We start from the raw sequence: 21,356 nt of genomic DNA, 5'->3' as shown, positions 1-21,356 counted from the left end.
AAAGGAAAAAACATGTATCATTTTTTTCATATATATAAAATCATTTATGTGTGTTTTTTCTTTTTTTTCTTTTTTTAATAACCCTCTGTATGAGGTTTTGTCCCCTCTCTTTTCCCCCTGTTGTTAAGCAGGTAAACAGAGGGTAAGAGCTAGGGCTGAAACAACTAATCGATTATGATAATAATCATTAGTTGCAGCTATATATATATATATGTGCGAAGGTTAATTGACTGAGTCACTTAACCTGTGTTTGTGGGAGGGGCGGTACTTGCGCTTAAAAGCCGCGGCTCCCTGTGTTCAGTGCGCCGCGGCTCTCGCGTTGTTTGGAGTCCGTGACGTCAGACGCCGTGGGGAGTCTCTCCAGCCTCGTGTTCGTTCCTGTGCGCACGTCATTTCAGGTTAGTTAAGGTCCGGAGAGTGACTGCAGGAGTCCGGGGGGCACGTGTCTCGTATGAGTCCCCCGTGCCCTGCCTTTAGCATGTTGGTGTTGTTGTTCAGCAGCCGTAGCGGGCTGCTGAGCTACGTTGTGCGCTCCCGGCGCATGTCGGGGGGTTTCTTTTCAGATGTTTGGTGCTGGCTGGGGGAGGTGACAGCGGGAGTTACCTTGCAGAGCATATGTCCTTCGGAGCTCCGCGGTATTCTCCCGTCCCGTTCCGCTGCCTTACGCATGCCGGCTTTCTTATTCGGTCACCAGTCTCAGCCGGCAGCCAGTTCGTTACACACCTCCTGCGGCTCAGATCTGCATGCTGGGTGCTTGTTTGCATACTGTAGGTATTATAGTCTTGTAGTTCCAGGTGTTAGTCTTAGTGTCAGTACATGTTGTCTACTGGTCAGGACGCTTCTTTAATGTGTCACAGCTGTTCCTGCGGCTCAGCTCTGCATGTTGGGTGCTTGTTTATATACTGTAGGTATTATAGTCTTGTAGTTCCAGGTGTTAGTCTTAGTGTCAGTACTCGTTGTCTACTGGTCACGCTTCATTAATGTGTCACAAATGTCCCTGCTGTTTATTTCACTGGTTGACGCGTTTGTTCCGCAGTTGCTTCTCATATACCTAATCTGTTTCATATTCCATGTGTTTTACACTATTGCTTCTCGTATCTACACTTCGGCCGCATACATTGGTCCGTATTAGTCATGTTTTAACTCATGAGTCTGTTGCATACGCTGCTGATACACTACCATTATATGCTCCGCTATTGTCTGGTACTATAATTCTGTTCTCACATGGTCAATTTGCCTTCCGCTGTTTCGCCGCTGTCTTCATGGTATTTATTGCTTCATGATATTTATTGCTAGTCGTAGTTATTTACTTTGCTCGTTGTTTGGTACCGTTTTACTCTAACTTGTTGTGGTAGTGAATAAGGCGGTTGTTCCTAAATTAGTTTGCCTGGCTTGTAGCATGGTCTTCAATGTGCGCTGCTGTTCTGTTGTTCCTGTGCTCCTATGGTTACTCTTTTACCTGGTTAAGTGTTTTTGTCATGTTACTAGCTAAATCCTTCGTCATAGCCTCACTAAGCGCCTTGTAGGTGTTGATCCACACCTGTACCTGTTTAGTTATGTGGTGGGTTTACCCTTGCCCTTGTTCTTGTTTTCACGTTCTACCTCCTTCATTAGACTATTGTCTTACTAGCTCAGTAATGCTGTGTGGCTGTAGGCTCAAAGTTCATCTTTACGCTACTTCGCTGTCCTTGGCCCGGTCGTTTTTAGGTAAAAGAGATGAAAGGGTATATTTGGAATTTTGCATATATGTATATAGGTGTTAATTTAAAAAAAAAAAAAAAAATATTTACGTTTATGCAGGTTCTTTTCTCTTCCCCCAACTCGCCCTTTGGGGCTCGGTTCATGTCCTTTCCACCGACTCAACTCGTCTTTGGGTCCTCGTGTGGATCTGCCCTACCCTGTGTGTTGTTAAGTTATATGCCGGTGTGTTTTATTCAGCAGTTGTCCACGCACGCTCTTGTGGCTTATACGTCTGCTGTCGTGAACTTCGTGTTTGCTTATCACCCTCAGTACAGGTACGTGCAGTCCATTTTTTTGGGTTAGTTACAGTAAACATTCTCTTCATACGGTTCTCCTTTAACTCGCAGTGTTCATTCTGGTGGTCTCGCCTCGCTTCAGCTTCTACGTTATTCCAGCCTTTCCACCGACTCAACTCGTCTTTGGGTCCTCGTGTGGATCTGCCTTAGCCTATGTGTTGTTAAGTTATATGCCTGTGTGTTTATTCAGCAGTTGTCCACACACGCTCTTGTGGCTTAAACGTCTGCTGTCGTGAACTTCGTGTTGGCTTACCACCCTCGGTACAGTTATGTGCAGTCCATTTTTTTTTTTTTGGGTTAGTTATGGTAAACATTCTCTTCATACGGTTCTCCTTTTGGCTCGCAGTGTTCATCCTGGTGGTCTCGCCTCGTTTCAGCTTCTACGTTGTTCCAGCGCCTGTTCGTGTCGAGATTGACCGTCATAACCCAGTTGTCAAGGTGCGGTCTGTTTTAGGCTTCCGGAAGTCCAGGTATTCATGTCTTAGTTCGTTACCCATCACGTCCTTGGGTGTGCTCTTTATCCCCTGCTCATCACGTCTTTGGGCCAAGGGGTTCGTTAGTCACGAGTAACTTTACGTGTCACGCTGTTAGCATGTGTCTAGTCACCACTCGGTACTCTTCACTTTCTAGTCCGATTCTGTGGTGGCAGTGGTTTTGATTTCTGGGTTAGTCTTGCTCTGACAGGTGTATTTCGTTTTTTTTTTTTTTTTTATTTTTTTTTTTTTTTGGTTGTCCCTTGGGTCAGGATTTGATTGTGGTATATCTAATTTCAGAAATGTCTCACGCATCAGACATTGAAGATGCAGCTTCTGTTCTGGACAATGTCGCTAGAACATCGGATCTGGGTAGCATCCCATCTCTTCGTAACTGGACCATTCCTAAACTGACGGCTGAACTCGTCCGCAAAGGCATCCCGTTCCCGGCTACTGCCCGCAAGGCGGAACTTTATCGTTTATTGGTCTCTGAGCACTCGGGACCCTGCGATCAAGCAGGCCCTAGCAGTGAAGAAGTGTCCATGCAGACACTCAATACGTCCATCTTGCAGTTGCATACGTTAATTAACTCGCTGTGCTCTAGAGTTGATACCTTGGAATGTAAGAGTTCGGAGGCTCCCGCTCCGGCCCCAGTGGTGGGTTTGACTTCGGCCATTCCACACACTTCCGTTCCCCCTCAGGTTTCGGCTACCCCGCAGGCTTCAGTGTTACCGGTTGGACTTAATATGCTCGTGCCAAATGTCGCGCCAGCTCATTTTATCCCGACTAATCTGAAGAAGGACATTCTTGATGGTAAGGATGTTAATCTCGCTTCCTTGCTTATTGCGTCTCATGATGTTTCCGAGAACAAGACTATTGCTTGCGGTGAGGTGTCGGTCATTCTGAAAGCAAAAGATGTAAGGTTAAGTCGCAAGCTTACATTAGCTGAATTCAGTATGGCGTTCGCCATTTATCGTGACGTTTTATGCTCAGTCAAGCCAGAAAGACGTGAAGAGCTTGACATGTATCTGTTCAAAGTCACAGAGTTAGCTCATAAATATGGTGGGTTCACGTTTTATGATTATCATAAGTCATTTTCAGCTAAGGCGGCGGCAGCTCTAGTGCAGTACAACTATACAGTTAATTGGGCGTTGGTTGACACCGAGATTTTCTGCAATCATTTTGCAGGTCTTAAAGCCCCCGTTTGCTCTCGGTGTCAGTCCATCGCCCATACCACTGAATGGTGCAATACTGTTAATTCCTCATCCGAGGTAAATCCCGGCACGTCTTCACCCACATTTCAGCCTAGGAATCAGAAACACTCGGGCTTGATTGACAAGTTAGGTAGGCCCATCAAGTATCTTGGTAAATCTCAAATTTGCAATAATTTCAATTTTGGGTCTTGCAATTATAACCAGTGTAGACTTTTACATGTCTGTGCATTCTGTTTCAGGGCCCATCCTAAGGCCAGTTGTCCACAGAAGTCGAAAGCATGACTAGCAGTGATAGACGTGTTGTGTTTAGAACATTTTCTTGCTGATCATCCAGATAGGTGTTTTGTTCAGTTTTTGATTAATGGATTCCGGTCAGGTTTCCACACAGGTTTCATTACTTTACCCTCTGCTACGTATGAGTGTGACAATTTACGTTCTGCTCTAAGGGACCCTAGGGCTGTTGATACCCTGATACAAGCTGAAATAGACAAGGGTTTTGTTATTGGTCCGTTTGATGAGCCCCCCTTTGACGTTTGGAGAGTTAGTCCATTGGGGTTGGTGGCTGGGAAATTCAGTAATAAACTTCGTTTAATTTATGATTTGTCCGCCCCTTACTCTGCACACACACCTAGTTTAAACTCTCTTATTCCCGCTGAAGAGTTCTCTCTGAAATATGCTTCCATAGATGAGGCAATAGCGGTCATACTGAGCATGGGCGGTAACACGTGGCTGTCTAAGATCGATATTTCCGATGCCTTTAAGCTCCTGCCTATTATGCCTCAGCTATGGAAGTGGCACGGTATTAAATGGCGCGACAAGTATTATTTTGCTGTTAAGTTAACTTTTGGTTCCAGGAGTAGTCCTTGGTTATTTGATAAATTTGCGCAATCCCTACACTGGCTCCTGGAAAACAGGTTTGACTGTTCCCATGTCATCCACTACTTGGACGATTTTTTGTTTATTGAGCCAGGTAACGTGTGCCCCAGGGACTTGACAACCTCGTTAGCAGTATTCCAGCAACTGGCGGTTCCGGTGTCAGACAAAAAAGTTGAGGGCCCTTGCAAGTCACTGACTTTCTTAGGTATTGTTCTAGACACACAGGTCATGGAAGCCCGATTACCGCTCGACAAGCTCTCACGTATTAGACAGGCCATGCATGATCTTGTCAATTCACCCCGGGTGACCAAGGTACAGCTGCAATCCATTCTCGGCATGCTGAACTTTGCCATGCGTGTAATTCCACAGGGTAGGAGTTTTGTTTCCAGGTTGTTAGACGCTATGAATTCTGTGCCTGGCCAAAGCGACGTAGTCATATTTGATAAACAAGCGATTGCCGATTTTTGCTATGTGGCATACATTTTTGACTAACTGGAATGGGGTATCCTTTTTCACCCCTGGTATCGATAATGCTTCTCCTTTAGTTTTTTCCGATGCTTCCTCCTCAGTGGGTTTTGCAGCCATTTGGGAGAATCATTGGTTGGCCAGTGCTTGGCCAATTGAGGTATTTCAGTCTCCGGGTTTTAGCAGGTCCTCAGCATTGTTTGAGTTGTACCCTATAGTTGCAGCTGCCAGTGTGTGGGGTCACCTATGGTTTAGGAAGTCAGTACTGTTTGTTTCTGATAATGAAGCTACGGTGTATATTCTGCTTAAAGGTAGATCCTCGTCCCCACAGGTCATGTCTTTGATGCGTAAACTGGTATGGTTATCTTTGTTACACAATTTTCACTTCTCTAGTGCTCATATAGATGGTGTTAGGAACATGGCTGCTGATGCACTGTCTAGGCTCAATTTTGCACTTTTCTTCCAGGTAATGCCAGAGGCCGATCCATCAGGATGCATGGTTCCAGCGTTCCACGATTTGGTTTTGAATTAAATGCCTATTTGTCTGTAGGTCAGGACTTGATTAATAGTTCACTTTCCCGTAACACTCAGAAAGTTTACCGTACGGCCTTTAATCTGTTTACTAAGTTCTGTCAGTCTCACCCGCATAACGATGTCCTTTCAGTATCTTTTATTTTAGCCTTTATAGGGTTTTGCCACTCCTCCTTACGGCTAGCATATAACACCATAAAGATTTATTTAGCAGGCATACAACACTTTGTTACTTTGAAGTTCCCGGATCGGGCATCATTGTTTACCATGCATGCAGTTAAGGCTGCCCTTAAGGGGGTTGCCAAAAGTAGAGTACCAAAGCCGCCAGGCCGGCAGCCCATCTCGGGGTCACTGTTTAGGGAGCTGGCAGATGCCCTGGATCACTCCCCGTTTGGTTTAGGTAATAGTTTAACGCTAAAAGCAGCCCTCTTCTTAGGTTTCTATGGCTTTCTGAGGCCGGGCGAGTTCACGAGTAGAACTAGTACCACTCCATTTCTCAAGTTGGGGCAATTGCAGCGAGCCATGGATCATTTCACTCTCGTTCTGAACGACACTAAGACATCACTTCCCGGTCAGAAGGTGCACGTCAAATATTTTAAAACCTCTCACAAATGGTGTCCGGTCCTGGTCTTTAACTCGTTACTTGCTCTTCGTGTTCATGACAGTCCAGAATGTCCTTTGTTGTTGTTTAATAACATTGCCCTTACTTCCTCAGTTTTTGTTCGTTATTTACGTGTTTTAGTTAAGTCCTTAGGCCATGATGCTTCGGTCATATCCGGTCATTCTCTACGCATAGGGGCAGCCGCGTCTGCCTCTCGTCATGGTGTTCCTGCTCATGTTATCAGGAAGTTAGGTCGCTGGAAGTCCAGTGCGTACATACGTTATGTTCCAAACCCGAAATTGGAGATGCAGTGTGCTTTTGAATCGCTTGTGTTGTAATTACTAATAAAGCTTGTTTTGATTTCTGAGTTGCCTGTTTGGTGTGAGTTTTGCCCTCTTATTTTACAAGGTGTACCCTTACGCGGCAGTATATGGCACAGTTCAGACTGCCTAGCCATAGTTGAGTTAGTATTAAGTAGGTAGGCTCGCTATTTGTGGCCCCGAGCACAAGTGCGAAGGTTAATTGACTGAGTAACTTAACCTGTGTTTGTGGGAGGGGCGGTACTTGCGCTTAAAAGCCGCGGCTCCCTGTGTTCAGTGCGCCGCGGCTCTCGCGTTGTCCCACCCTGCCCTCCCTTCTTTTCTTTTACTTCTTCTAAGGTATGCCCTCTTATTTTACAAGGTGTACCCTTACGCGGCAGTATATGGCACAGTTCAGACTGCCTAGCCATAGTTGAGTTAGTATTAAGTAGGTAGGCTCGCTATTTGTGGCCCCGAGCACAAATATATATATATATATATATATATTTATGAATACAAATAAAGAAAATATATATATATATATTTTTTTTTCTTATATATATTTATTTATTTATTTTTTCTATATCTATATATCTATATCTATATATATATATATATATATATATATAAATATATTATTTATTCATTTATGTTTTTTTTTTATTTTTCCCTTTTTTTAGTAACCCTCTGTTTAACCCCTTAAGGACCGGAGGTTTTTCCGTTTTTGCATTTTCGTTTTTTGCTCCTTGCCTTTAAAAAATCATAACTTTTTCAAATTTACACCTAAAAATCCATATGATGGCTTATTTTTTGCGCCACCAATTCTACTTTGTAATGACGTCAGTCATTTTGCCCAAAAATCTATGGTGAAGCGGGAAAAAAAATCATTGTGCGACAAAATTGAAAAAAAAACGCTGTTTTGTAACTTTTGGGGGCTTCCGTTTCTACGTAGTACATTTTTCGGTAAAAATGACACCTGATATGTATTCTGTAGGTCCATACGATTAAAATGATACCCTACTTATATAGGTTTGATTTTGTCGGACTTCTGGAAAAAATCATAACTACATGCAAGAAAATTAATACGTTTAAAATTGTCATCTTCTGACCCCTATAACTTTTTTATTTTTCTGTGTATGGGGCGGTATGAGGGCTCATTTTTTGCGCCGTGATCTGAAGTTTTTAACGGTACCATTTTTGCATTGATAGGACTTATTGATCACTTTTTATTCATTTTTAAATGATATAAAAAGTGACCAAAAATTCACTATTTTGGACTTTGGAATTTTTTTGCGCGCACGCCATTGACCGAGCGGTTTAATTAATGATATATTTTTATAATTCGGACATTTCCGCACGCGGTGATACCACATATGTTTATTTTAATTTTTATTTACACTGTGTTTTTTTTTTTATTGGAAAAGGGGGGTGATTCAAACTTTTAATAGGGGAGGAGTTAAATGATCTTTATTCACTTTTTTTTTTCACTTTTTTTGTGCAGTGTTATAGGTCCCATAGGGACCTATAACACTGCACACACTGATCTTCTATGTTGATCACTGGTTTCTCATAAGAAACCAGTGATCAGCGATTCTGCCGCATGACTGCTCATGCCTGGATCTCAGGCACTGAGCAGTCATTCGGCGATCGGACAGCGAGGAGGCAGGAAGGGGCCCTCCCGCTGTCCTGTCAGCTGTTCGGGATGCCGCGATTAGCCGCGGCTATCCCGAACAGCCCGACTGAGCTAGCCGGGAACTTTCACTTTCACTTTTAGCCGCGCGGCTCAGCTTTGAGCGCGCGGCTAAAGGGTTAATAGCGCGCGGCGCCGCGATCGGCGCTGCGCGCTATTAGAGGCGGGTCCCGGCTTCACTATGATGCCGGGCCCGCCATGATATGACGCGGGGTTACTGTGTAACCCCGCGTTATATCAGAAGAGCAGGACCAAGGACGTACCGGTACGTCCTTGGTCCTTAAGGGGTTAAGGTGCTGTCTCCTTTCTTTTCCCCTGTTGTTAACTCTTCACGATGCGGTCCCCTAATCTTGTTTTTTTTTTTTTTTTTTTTTTTTTATCCGATTAATTGATTATTCAATTGACAAACTTGTGAATAAAATCAATAAAATAGTTGTTAGTTGCCGCCCTCTTTATAATATTATACATTCATATAGACTCATTAACACAATTAATTTGTAAAGTCTTTAGACCCTTTTACTTTTTTCACACTTTGTTATGTTGCTCATCGTGCTGAAATAAGAAATAATTCCAGTTCCCCCATTATTCTTCCCTCAATACCCCATGATGAGAGCAGATTGTTACAAATCTTTGCTAATTTATTAAAAAAGTAAAAAAAAAAAAACTATAATCTTGCAGTGACATAAGTATTCATACCCTTTACTCAGGACTTAGGTGACCTCTCCTCATTTGTTCTCCAGTGAATACTTCTTACTACATTCACACTGGGGGACATGTATCACTATTTGTGTATGGTACAAGCAGTTTACCCCTTTTGCCGAATTCTAAATTATGCGCAGAAGTGCTAAATGTATCAACCAAGTGCAATGTGTTTCATAAATTGCGGGCAAATATAGTAATCTCCTCATACCTCCACTCTTTGAAAAATAGAATCGATGATTTAGACCTACGACCTACGATGGCCCCGACATACAATCATTTCGCCATACGATGGCCGCTCAGAGGCAGCATCAACATACAATGCTTTTGTATGTCGGGGCCATGGCATAAACGGCTATCCGGCAGCGCAGACTGCTTCAGCTACCACCGGATAGCCGTTTACGGTGCCCCGTGTGGTCCGCTGACGATCACTTACCTGTCCTCGGGGCTCCGGCGCGTCCTCTTCGGGATCCCTGCATCGTCGGCGCTCTCCATTGACGTCATCATGTCGCTGTGCACGCCGTCCCGTTATCCAATAGGAGCGGTGTGCGTAGCGACGTGATGGCGGCGACGGAGAGCGCGGATGCTGGGGAAGCAAAGGCCTTGTCGGAGCGTCGGGGACGCTGCGACAGCGATGGACAGTGACATACCGGGCAGCGGTGACGAGTGGTGACGGTCCGGAGCGGCGGGGACAGGTGAGTACAACTTCCTCTAACAGTGGTTTTCAACCTGCGGACCTCCAGATGTTGCAAAACTGCAACTCCCAGCATACCCGGACAGCCGTTGGCTGTCCGGGCATGCTGGGTGTTGTAGTTTTGCAACATCTGGAGGTCCGCAGGTTGTAGACTACTTTCCTATACTTTACATTGCACGGATCCCTCAACATACGATGGTTTACACAAACGATGGTCCGCGTGGAACGGATTACCATCATATGTTGAGGGACCACTGTATATCACTCCAAGGTACACCGAAATCTACACATCTGGAGGAAATGCTCGACCAGAATGTACGCAAAAAAAGACGCAAAAAAAACAGCTTGCACAAAATTTTGCCAACACAAAACAGGGGTAAAATCTTTGATACATGTCCCCCAATGACCCCAGCCTGAGATTGCTGATCATAGGGAACAATATGCTGCATACAGTGCTTCAGCAAGTGGAGTAATGATAGCTTTATGTTTAGTACATTATGTCCATGAGTCACAATTAAACTTTACCATTAGAATTATTAGATTTTACCCTAATCTCTCTGCAGGGGGCGAGCTGCAATCCTTTGCCTGGCCTATCTACCGGACATCTTGGTAGCGGGATCCTACGACAAGAGAGTGAGTGTGTATGATCCAAGAGGTGAGACTATGTTATGTGAGATGTTATTAGTTGCGGCATGGCTAATGTCGGCTGCAGATAGCAGCTGGCACCCGCTGGGTATATAATGCAGGCCTGGCTTCTGAGCACGCGTCATACTCCCTCCCTCGCATGTCGTAAATGTACGTGGTTGCTTGGAAAGGGGTTTAACTCTATGTGCCCATCTGTAACCCTGGCAGCCGGCAGTGGACGGTACCACTCCTTTAATTACCCAGCCAGCATAACCATCATTCTTGTCACCTCTGTGCCGCCCCCACTCTGACAGCAGGTGGGCACCGCCTGACCCTACCACCGCTTGACTTCACCTGCCCCTGGGTGTATCTGTAGTATACAGTATGGTATCTTGTAGCCTATTATTTGTAGTACCACATTCCACCACTACTATGTTCCTTAAAGGGGTACTCCGCCCCTAGTCTTCTTATCCCCTATCCAAATGTCTGATCGCGTGGGTCCCGCCACTGGGGACCCCCGCAATCTCAGCTGCGGCACAACAGACATCCAGGCTTGTGATGTTACGGCATTGTTTCCCAACCAGGGTGCCTCCAGCTGTTGCAAAACTACAACTCCCAGCATGCCCAGACAGCCGTTGGCTGTCCGGGCATGCTGGGAGTTGTAGTTTTGCAACAGCTGGAGGCACTCTGCTTGGAGAACACTGCGTTATGGTCACGTCCCGCTCGTAACGCCACAGCCATGCCCCTTCAATGCAAGTCTATAGGAGGGGTCGTGACAGCTGCCACGCCCCCTCACATAGACTTGCATTGAGGGGGCGTGGCCGTGACATCACAAGCGGGGCACGCCCGTGACTTCACAACCCTTTTGTGCTGCATTTAAGGCTTTAAACGAACGCCGGGTGCAGATCGCGGGGGTCCCCAGCGGCAGGACTCCCCGCAATAAGACATCTTATCCCCTATCCTTTGACGATGTCTAGGGTCGGAGTACCCCTTTATTCAGCAATACCACAGCATCTCATTAAAAGTACTAGCATTATATAGTAGGTTCAAGTTTGTAGTACCATTTAAAGGTACAGTAACACTTTTACTAATTCTGTTTTCAGCTTCTACACCTTTGATAAAGTCCCGCAAGATACATTCCAGTCCAGTCTTATGCCTTGTGGCTGACGACCGTCACATCGTATCTGGAAGCGAGGACAGGACCTTGGTTGTGTTCGACCGCAGGGTTAATGCAGTTTTACAGAGAATACAGGTTGGAATATGGTTCTATAAAATACATGCAAACCCCAGCGCCCTCATGTTAGTCTGGGCTCACACCAGGTTTTTGCAATACAGTTCCCGTATACGTTTTCAATTTGAAAATCGTACGTAACCGTATTGTAAACCGTATGCCAAACAATGCATCAGGTTGTGTCCGTTTTGCATCCTGTACTGTTTTTTCAGTTTTTTTCCCCATACCCAAAACCGTAGCTTACCACGGTTTTTGGTCCAGGTGAAAAACCGTTTTGAAACGTATAAATTTATTTCAACATGGGAGTCAATGGGAACCGTACAGAACCGTATGTGCGTACGGTTCCATACGGTTTACACCATACGGTTTTTGACTTTGCACAGTTTTTTCCTTAGAATTTCAATCAAACAAGTGAAACTTTATTCATAATGGAATGAAAAGTTAAAAACGTATATGGTTTTTTTTCTTAAAAAACGGATGCAACCGGACATCATTTTTCCAATCGTATACGGTTTCCAACTGTATACAGATAAAAATTTGTACACATGTTTTAATACAATTTAGGCTGCATTCACATCTCATTTTTGCAATACAGTGCCCGTATCAGATTTTTGTAAAAAAACGTATGTCTCAAAACCAAACCATATACAACGGTATATACTTCTGTATGGTTTTAAACCGTATACGGTTTGAAAACGGACGTCCGGTTGCATACGGTTTAATAAGTTAAAAAAAATAAAAATAAAAAACGGCTACGGTTTTATGTTTGTCCTTAATTAAATAAAGTTCTTCTTGTTCTATTTGTAGGAAGAACTTTTGGTGTGTACTGCGCATGTGCAAACTGCAAAACTGTATTGTGCAAACCGGATGGAACCGTACACACATACGGTTCAGTACAGTTCCCATGGACCACCATTTTTTTAAAAAACCTATACGGGTTTTATCTGGTTTTTCACCCGGACATGAAACCGTGGTAGAAAAAAACTAATAAAACCGTAAACGATCCAAAACGTATACAACCGGATGCTACTTTTGGCATATGGTTTTCTATGACATGTCTATACATACAGTTTGCAATACGGTTCCATACGTTTTTTGCACTGAAACCGGATACGGGAACCATATTGCAAAAACGAGATGTGAACGCAGCCTAAGTCAGGTTTTGAGGAATCCGTTTTTTTTATCAAAAACCTGATAAGGGAACTGTAGTGCAAAAAGTGGTGTGAACCCGGCCTTACATGTTTTTTTTTTGTCTGCTGTCTCTGTTCATTAGAAAATGATGGTCTAGAACGGTTTATGGTGCCGGGGGTTGGTTTCCTGGATGACTTATTTGATCATTTTTCATAGTCCTGGTCCTGTGCTTGGCAGACTGTTGTACAGTAATGATTTCTATAGCTATGACCTTGATGAGAATGGGCAGATGCCAGTGATCATGCTGAATTTATTTTCCTTTCTTCCTTCCCCAGCTGGAAAACTACCTCTTCTGCATGTCCTATGAAGCTCCACAGCTATGGGCTGGAGACAACCAAGGCCTTATCTACGTATACGGGAGCCACGGAGGGACATTCCAGCAGCTGCGGGTACTAGAAATGACGGTGTTCTGTCAGTAGACAGTAGTGCCATCTGCATGCAGTGTTGTAGATCTGGCCCTGCCATATTATTAGTATGCTAATAATACCTAAATATTGACTTGGTGGCCAGATTATGAGTACAGCTGGGCTGGAGGGTAATATAACCTGGCCACTGTATACAGCTTACACTAATAATGTGCTGTGTAGTGCAGCATTGGCTCACGGTATCCCTGTTTGTATGTATATATAGTAGGGTGATCTATAGGATTATGTATTTTCTTTTCATTACTGGACCATTCTCTTTCTTCCTACCTGTGTCTTCTCTCCTTCTCTCCTCCATTTTCCCTTCTTTTTCTCTTCCATACCTACCATTCATTTCCCCTTTCCTCATTCTGCCATTTTCTATCCTTTCCTTCCCAATCCCCTCTCTGACCCTCCCATCTGTTCAGTGTTTTGATGTAGGACATGCATCCCAAGTGACTGGTATCTGGCATTCGGCAGGTGCCCTCTACACCACATCCACAGATAAAACCATGAAGGTAAGTGTTCCATATGTTCTGTATAAAGTTGTGTGCACATCACGTTTGGAGCCTATGTATGGCATATAGACCATAAAAAGCTCCCAGCATATACTGTTATCATATCTATAAGGCTCTGTCCACCAAAAATAGTGTTTAGGTGGCCTTTGTCGGTCCAGTATATGTCAGTAGGATGTTTTTTGTGGTTTTTGTGCATTATAGGATACATCACCATCTTCTACTGCGGGTATATGTTGGGAGATTTTTCTGACATATACCGCAATGTTGGTTTTAAACATGATGTGAACAGAACCTTAAATCTCATGTTTCTACTACAGACTAATGAATCCTAATGCTGTTTTCTGTTTCCAGGTTCACATTCCTACTGATCCGCCTAGGACGCTCAGCACACACACGCACAACACTGTAGTCAACGGGGTAAGAAGGTCATCTTGTGAGGATCGGGGGGTTGTAAGACTAGGATTTCATAATAACGTTTGGACAACTGCAGGTCAGGAAATTCCTGAATTTCCTCGCCACGCTGCACTTTATGCTCTGCCAATGAGTGGCTGAGGTGGGACACTGCTGTGGCCACTGATTGGCTGAGCAAGAGATAGCGGGAGCGAGGTGGGGAAGGGGTAAGTATAGAATTTTTTCTTCTCTACTTAACCACGCCCTGGGCAGAGTTAAAGGGGTACTCCACTGGAAAAACAGATTGTGCCAGAAAGTTAAACAGATTTGTAAATTACTTCTATTAAAAAATCTTAATCCTTCCAGTATTTATCAGCTGCTGTTATGATCCACATGAAGTTCTTTTCTTTTTGAATTTCCTTTCTGCCTGACCACAGTGCTCTCTGCTGACACCTCTGTGCATTTTAGGAACTGTACAGAGTAGGAGCAAATCCCCATAGAAAACCTCTCCTGCTCTGGACAGTTCCTAATATGGACAGAGGTGTCCGCAGAGAGCACTGTGGTCAGGCAGAAAGGAAATTCAAAAAGAAAACAACTTCCTGTGGATCATAACAGCAGCTGATAAATGCTGGAAGGATTAAGATTTTTTAATAAAAGTAATTTACAAATCTGTTTAACTTTCTGGCACCAGTTGATTTAAAAAAAATGTTTTCCAATGGAGTACCCCTTTAAAGGGAAGCTGTCAGCTGTATTTGCGGCTAAGAGCTGCAGACATAGTAGGATAGCTGTAAGGATATAAAAGCAAACTGTACCTTCCCTGGAGATGAGATGATTGAAGTTTGCCAAAGTTATAAAATTGCCTTCTTTTTTCTCAGCCAAGTGTCAAGGAGGTGGAGCTGAGCTGCTCAAGTGCATTTTACTGGCACTCTTTCTTGGTCTCCCTAACCACCCTGCCCCTGCTTGATTGACCTACAAAGCCCTGTGTGTCAGTAAAGGATGGTCCGGGAGGTGTAGCATGCTGTGACACTTGAACAGCTAGGCTCCGCCTCCTTGACACTTAGCTGGGGAATAAAAAGGTGATTTTATAAGTTTGATAAACCCCCATCATAGCCAGAGAAAGTACAGTTTGCTTTTACACCCTGACAGCTATTCAGTGGTGTCTGCACTGCTGTGCAGGGAAAAACTGAATGAGCCACAGTAATTTACTCTTGCTGCTGTTTCCTTATTTTAAAGCGGTACTCCGTGACACAAAAACATATAGGGGATAAGTGTCAGATCGCGGAGGGTCCGACCACTGGGCCCCCCTGTGATCTCCCCTACAGAGCCCCTGCTCTCCTCCTAAATGGAGCGCGGTGATCACTGCACTAACATGCCCACACGCCTCTTCAATGCAGCTCTATGGGAAAGCCGGAGATTGCCGAGTGCAGCGCACTCCTATAGAGCTGCATTGAGGGGGCGTGTAGGCTGCCGCTTCATACGGTGGTCGAACATGCCCCAGGAGGAGAGCCGGGGCCCCGTACAGCAGATCTGACACTTATCCGCTGTGGTATCCCGGAGTACTCCTTTAAAGGGGTAATCCGCTGCTCAGCGTTTGGAACAAACTGTTCTGAAAGCTGGAGCCGGTGTCGGGAGCTTGTGATGCCATAGCCCCGCCTCTCATGATTTCATGCCCCGTGACATCATGAGGGGGCGGGACTATGGCGTCACAAGCTCCCGCCACCGGCTCCAGCGTTCAAAACTGTTTTTTCCAAACGCTGAGCAGCGGATTACCCCTTTAAAGGAGTACTCCGGGATACCACAGTGGGTAAGCGTCAGATCTGCTGTACGGGGCCCCGACTCTCCTTCTGAATGGGGCATGTTCGATCACCGTATGAAGCGGCAGCCTACACGACTCCTCAATGCAGCTCTATGGGAAAGCTGGAGATTGCCGAGTGCAGCACTCCGGCTTTCCTGTAGAGCTGCATTGAGGGGATTTTTAGGCTGCCGCTTCATACGGTGGTCGAACATGCCCCATTCAGGAGGAGAGCCGGGGCCGCGTACAGCAGATCTGACACTTATCCGCTGTGGTATCCCGGAGTACTCCTTTAAAGGGGTAATCCGCTGCTCAGCATTTGGCATAAACTGTTCGGAACGCTGGAGCCAGTGCCGGGCGCTCGTGATGCCATAGCCCCGCCCCCTCATGATTTAACGCCCCGCCCTCTCATGATTTCACAACCCCGCCCCCTCAATGCAAGTCTATGGGAGGGGGCGTGACAGCCGTCACGCCCCCTCCCATAGACTTGCATTGAGGGGACGGGTCGTGACATCATGAGGGGGCAGGGCTATGACATCACAATCTCCCGGCTGCAGCGTTCGGAACAGTTTGTTCCAAACGCTGAGCAGCGGAGTACCCCTTTAAGGCTTGTCGGGGGACCCAGCAGTCAGACCCTGACTTCTCCGGATAGATGATGGTTTATGGATTTGTATATTAATAAATGTATTTCTAGTAGCCATTTTAGTAGCATCATCCTCTCTCGTAGATCCATTTCTTGTCCATCCGGCAGCCACTTTTCATATTTTTTCCATCTTTCTATTTCACTCAGGTCAGTGTAGCTGGGCGAACAGTGGCTGCAGCCTCCGGTGGACAGGCGGTGGAGATATGGAGATTTCCTGAGTAAGACTCATCAGCACTTTACATATGTCACTACTCTGCCTTGTAACAGAAACAAAAATATTGAATAACATGAAATGACCAGCATCGAAACCATTAAATGTGTCCATGGTGCAAGGCTGGTGTCTCTGGTGCTTCTCCTTCTATAGGTTTTTTTTTTCTCTCTTGGGTTTTCCTGCATGAACCTTAGATAAAGCAGCAAAGTAAATCAAGGAGATGTTGTCTCTTGGAATTGTTAAAATAATTCCCCCCTTAAGTAGTGGGTCATGCCATCACATACATCCCAATAAAGACAGGGGGGTGTCTTGGTGCCGATTTGTTCTACACCCTCTTTTCACGACCTTTGGGCTACTTCTATGACAGTGTTTCCCAAGCAGGGTGCCTCCAGCTGTTGCAAAACTACAACTCCCAGCATGCCCGGACAGCCAAAGGCTGTCTGGGCATGCTGGGAGTTGTAGTTTTGCAACAGTTGGAGGCACCCTGCTGGGGAAACACTGGCCTATGGAGTAGGGAGTCCTGCCCAAGCTCTACCCACCCAAGAAAAGAGAAGATGGAACCATTCTGGAGTCTCTTTGGAAACCCAAGAAGATGGCTACTGTAAGACCAACTGTTACAGAACTACAAGTCCCAGCTGTTGTGATAGCTGCAGGACTGCCTCCCGCTCTCCGTCAATACAATGTGACTGTTGCGGCGCGCCGTAGCAGCAGTGGTCACGTTGGGTCCGTACTAGGCAAGGCCCTTTCCAGCGGCCATTCAGGCGGAGACGGATAACTGGTTGCTGCATCTGCCTCTATCTGGTTCTCCCCAAAGAGTAGACGCAGAGAGAGACGCCCCCTTTAGCATCCTCTTCTGAGTACGAACACGTAGTAAGATATAGAGCAGTATTTCCCAACCAGGGTGCCTCCAGATGTTGCAAAATTACAACTCCCAGCATGCTCGGACAGCCAACGGCTGTCCGGGCATGCTGGGAATTGTAGTTTTGAAACAGCTGGAGGTACCCTGGTTGAGAAACACTGATTATAGAGAGTGGATAGAGCACTGTCTCTCCTCCTGGGGTAAGGACTGCCTATAATAGAGCGTCCCCTGGTTTGAGGGATACAGTGAAGCACCTCACACTATTTTTGCTGTGGTCGGTATAATCTGCATCGTATTTCATGTTGTAGATGCGCTGCCGGCAGTCACAGAGTGACGGCAGAACGGCTCCCTGCTGCGGACACACACAGCTACCCAGGGAGCTCGCTCTGCCATCCTCACCTTGTCATTGTGGTGTCGTTTCAGCAGTTCTCTGGCTCATTCCTCTCTCCTGACAGGAAGTTGTGTAGTCCTCTCCTTGTCAGTGTGATGTTGTTTCAACAGCTCCCTGTCTCCCGAGACAATGCATAACTCTGTGCATAATAATAATAAATGCTGTCTCAGGAGGCGTGTCTGGATTTTGTCTCAGCTCTACCCATGCCCCTGAGTGATGTCATCACATCTGACCAACCCCTACAGCCTACATAATCTCCCTATCATCTACACTTTTACATATATATATATATATATATATATATATATATATATATATATATTTATTTATATATATATATATATCTTTATTGGGACATTTAGGAAGAATGAAGTGTGTTTACAGTATGCTGCCTTGTGCTTAACAATGCAACAGGCAGAGGAGCTGACAGGGATTGAATACAGCGGCTTTTGCAGACTCGCTTTGTTTAGAGAGTCTGTTCTATAGAGTAATGTTCTGTAGCAGCTGTGGGTGGGGAACTGGCATGAGGGAGGGGTGTGAGCATGGTGGGAAGGCTGTGATGAAGAGCTAAGGGAAAACCATGCATTCTGGGAGTTGTAGTGCTGAGCAACTTAACCAGGAAGCACAGGGATTATCTAACAGAAAGAGACCCAAAGAAACACAAAACAAATAGATTTCTTTCAGAAGTGGGGCAGACATGTAGGCAGTGCTCTATGCTTCTGCAACTTTTTTTTTTTTTTTTTTTTTTACCTGACGTTGGAATACCACTTAAAGGGGTTATCCAGGAAGAAAACTTTTTTATATATATCAACTGGCTCCAAAAAGTTAAACAGATTTGTAAATTACTTCTATTAAAAAATATTAATCCTATCAGTACTTATGAGCTTCTGAAGTTAAGGTTGTTCTTTTCTGTCTAAATCCTCTCTGATGACACGTGTCTCGGGAACCGCCCAGTTTAGAAGAGGTTTGCTATGGGGATTTGCTTCTGAACTAGGCGTTTCCCGAGACACCTGTCATCAGAGAGCACTTAGACAGAAAAGAACAACTCAACTTCAGAAGCTCATAAGTACTGAAAGGATTAAGATTTTGTAATAGAAGTAATTTACAAATCTGTGTAACTTTCTGGAGCCAGTTGATATATATAAAAAAAAGTTTTTTCCTGGAATACCCCTTTAAAGTTCAAAGAAAAATTCATATGCCACAATACAGAGATTAGAGACCCCCCCTCTGAGAGGCGCAAGCATGAAACACTTGTAAGAGTTGGCTATCACTGGTCTGTATACTGGCATAGGAATTGCTCTTTGTACTTAAAGGGGTACTCCGTTGCTAGACATCTTATCCCCTAGCCAAAGGAAAGGGGGATAAGATGTCTGATCGCGGGGGTCCGGCCGCTGGGACCCCTGCGATCTCTCTGCAGAGAACCGGCGTTCTGAACATTATGTTCAAAACCCCCTGTGTATTTGTACGGAGATCGCTGGGGTCCCTGCGGCCGGACCCCCGTGATCAGACATCTTATCCCCCTTTCCTTTGGCTAGGGGATTAGATGTTTAGGAGCAGAGTACCCCTTAATTGTCTGTTTATCCCTGCACTGATTTTGTACTGTATTATTCTTATTATGCAGTATGTATACATGTGCATGTGGCACTTTATTTGACTTATGCTGATAGATGTCATTTGTTGTGTGTGATGGCGCTTTGCACACTTTTATTATAGACCATATTAGCCTTGTCTGCTCTTCCATAATCTTACTCTTGATTTTTTTATGTATTTATATTTTCAAATAAAGTGTTTGTTGATTTGCTATAGACTTACGACTCTCCTTTAAAATTTTTTCTCTAGAACTAGATAATCCCAAATAATGGCACACAAGCAAGAGCAGGGCATTCTTCCCAGTAATGTTAAAGGGGTACTCCACTGCCACGCCCCCTCCCATAGACTTGCATTGAGGGGGTGTGACATGATGTTACAAGGAGTGTGACCGTGACATCACGACCCCCACAGCCTGGACCCAGCGTTCGGAACAAAATGTTCCAAATGCTGGGTCAGTGGAGTACCCCTTTAAAGGGGTGATTTGGATAAAAAAAAAAAAAAATTAAAATCAACTGGTGCCAGAAAGTTATTACAAATTTGTAAAGTACCAGTACTAAGCAGCTGCTGTATGCCCTGCAAGAAGTGCTATTTTAGGTCAGAAACAGCGGTTACTGCTGCCATCTCTGTCCGGAACTGTCCTGAGGTTTGCTATGGGGATTTGCTCCTGCTCTGGACAGTTCCTGACATGGAGAGCACTGTGGTCAGACTGGAAAGAACTACAAAACTTCCTCTGGAGCATACAGCAGCTGATTAAGATTAGGATTAAGATTATTAAATATAAGTAATTTACAAATCTGTATAACTTTCTGGCACCAGTTAATTTAAAAACAATATTTTTCTTTCTCTGGAGTACTTCGTAAAGGGGTACTCCGGTGGAAAGCACTTTTTTTTTTTTAAATCAACTGGTGCCAGAACATTAAACAGATTTGTAAATTACTTCTATTAAAAAAATCTTAATCTTACAGTACTTCTCAGCTGCTGTATACTACAGAGGAAGTTATTTTCTTTTTTAATTTATTTTCTGTCTGACCACAGTGCTCTCTGCTGACACCTCTGTCCATGTCAGGAACTGTACAGAGTAGGAGCAAATCCCCATAGCAAACCTCTCCTGCTCTGGACAGTTCCTGACATGGACAGAGGTGTCAGCAGAGAGCACTGTGGTCAGAGTGGAAAGAACTACACAACTTCCTCTGGAAGATAAAGGCAGCTGATAAGTACTGGAAGGATTAAGATTTTTAAATGGAAGTAATGAACAAATCTGTTTAACTTTCTGGCAGTGGTTAATTAAAAAGAAAATGTTTTCCACTGGAGTACCCCATTAAAAGTGCTTGGGTTTAGTAAAATATATTTGGATCTCTGGTTGAGGCTAATAGGGAGTGAAAGGGCTGGTATTTATGGGAAAGAGGAAAGTTGAGAAATGTTGCAGAAAAGACTAAAGATGGCCATATACACAAGATATCTGTCAGCCAACAGCTCTCTCTCTCTCTCTTAGGGGTAGACAAGCAGGGGGGGGGGGGGTACAGCAAGGCTACAGCAGCCGTTTCGCACATCTTAGTGCTTCATCGGGCCTATCAGGAGAGAGAGCTGTTAGCTGACAGATATCTTATGTATATGGCCCTCCTGTTTGTCCACCCCATATTAAAGAGAAAAGGCTACAGCAGCCATTTCACACATCTTAGTGCTTCATCGGGCCTTAGGGGTAGACAAACGGGTGGGGGTGGGGGGTACTGCAAGGCTACAGCAGCCGTTTCGCACGTCTTAGTGCTTCATCGGGCCTTAGGGGTAGACTAATGGTTGGGGGGGTACAGTAAGGCTACAGCAGCTGTTTCGCACGTCTTAGTGCTTCATCGGGCCTTAGGCTCTAAGAAGCACTAAGACGTGCGAAACGGCTGCTGTAGCCTTGCTGTACCCCACCCCTGCCCTGCTTGTCCACCCCA

The 21,356-nt window shown here is 44.9% G+C and overlaps 1 protein-coding gene across 4 annotated transcripts in view; it reads left to right on the top strand.

Annotated features, from left to right (window-relative positions):
* Positions 1–16,958, top strand: part of FBXW9 (F-box and WD repeat domain containing 9) — a 34,386-nt gene extending 17,428 nt beyond the window's left edge. For all 4 annotated transcript variants that reach the window (XM_056570332.1, XM_056570333.1, XM_056570335.1 and 1 more), the window contains exons 6-11: positions 10,142–10,233; positions 11,306–11,454; positions 12,900–13,013; positions 13,454–13,543; positions 13,895–13,960; positions 16,516–16,958. In XM_056570332.1, the coding sequence (XP_056426307.1) occupies positions 10,142–10,233; positions 11,306–11,454; positions 12,900–13,013; positions 13,454–13,543; positions 13,895–13,960; positions 16,516–16,590 (586 nt within the window). In that variant the 3' untranslated portion in view covers positions 16,591–16,958. The remainder of the gene's footprint in view (positions 1–10,141; positions 10,234–11,305; positions 11,455–12,899; positions 13,014–13,453; positions 13,544–13,894; positions 13,961–16,515) is intronic.
* The last annotated feature ends 4,398 nt before the right edge of the window (positions 16,959–21,356 follow it).

Source organism: Hyla sarda, chromosome 4, assembly GCF_029499605.1.
Source record: "Hyla sarda isolate aHylSar1 chromosome 4, aHylSar1.hap1, whole genome shotgun sequence".
Classification (NCBI taxonomy): Eukaryota; Metazoa; Chordata; class Amphibia; order Anura; family Hylidae; genus Hyla; species Hyla sarda.
The sequence above is the reverse complement of the archived record's forward strand: the minus strand, read 5'-3'. Positions and strand labels throughout refer to the sequence as shown.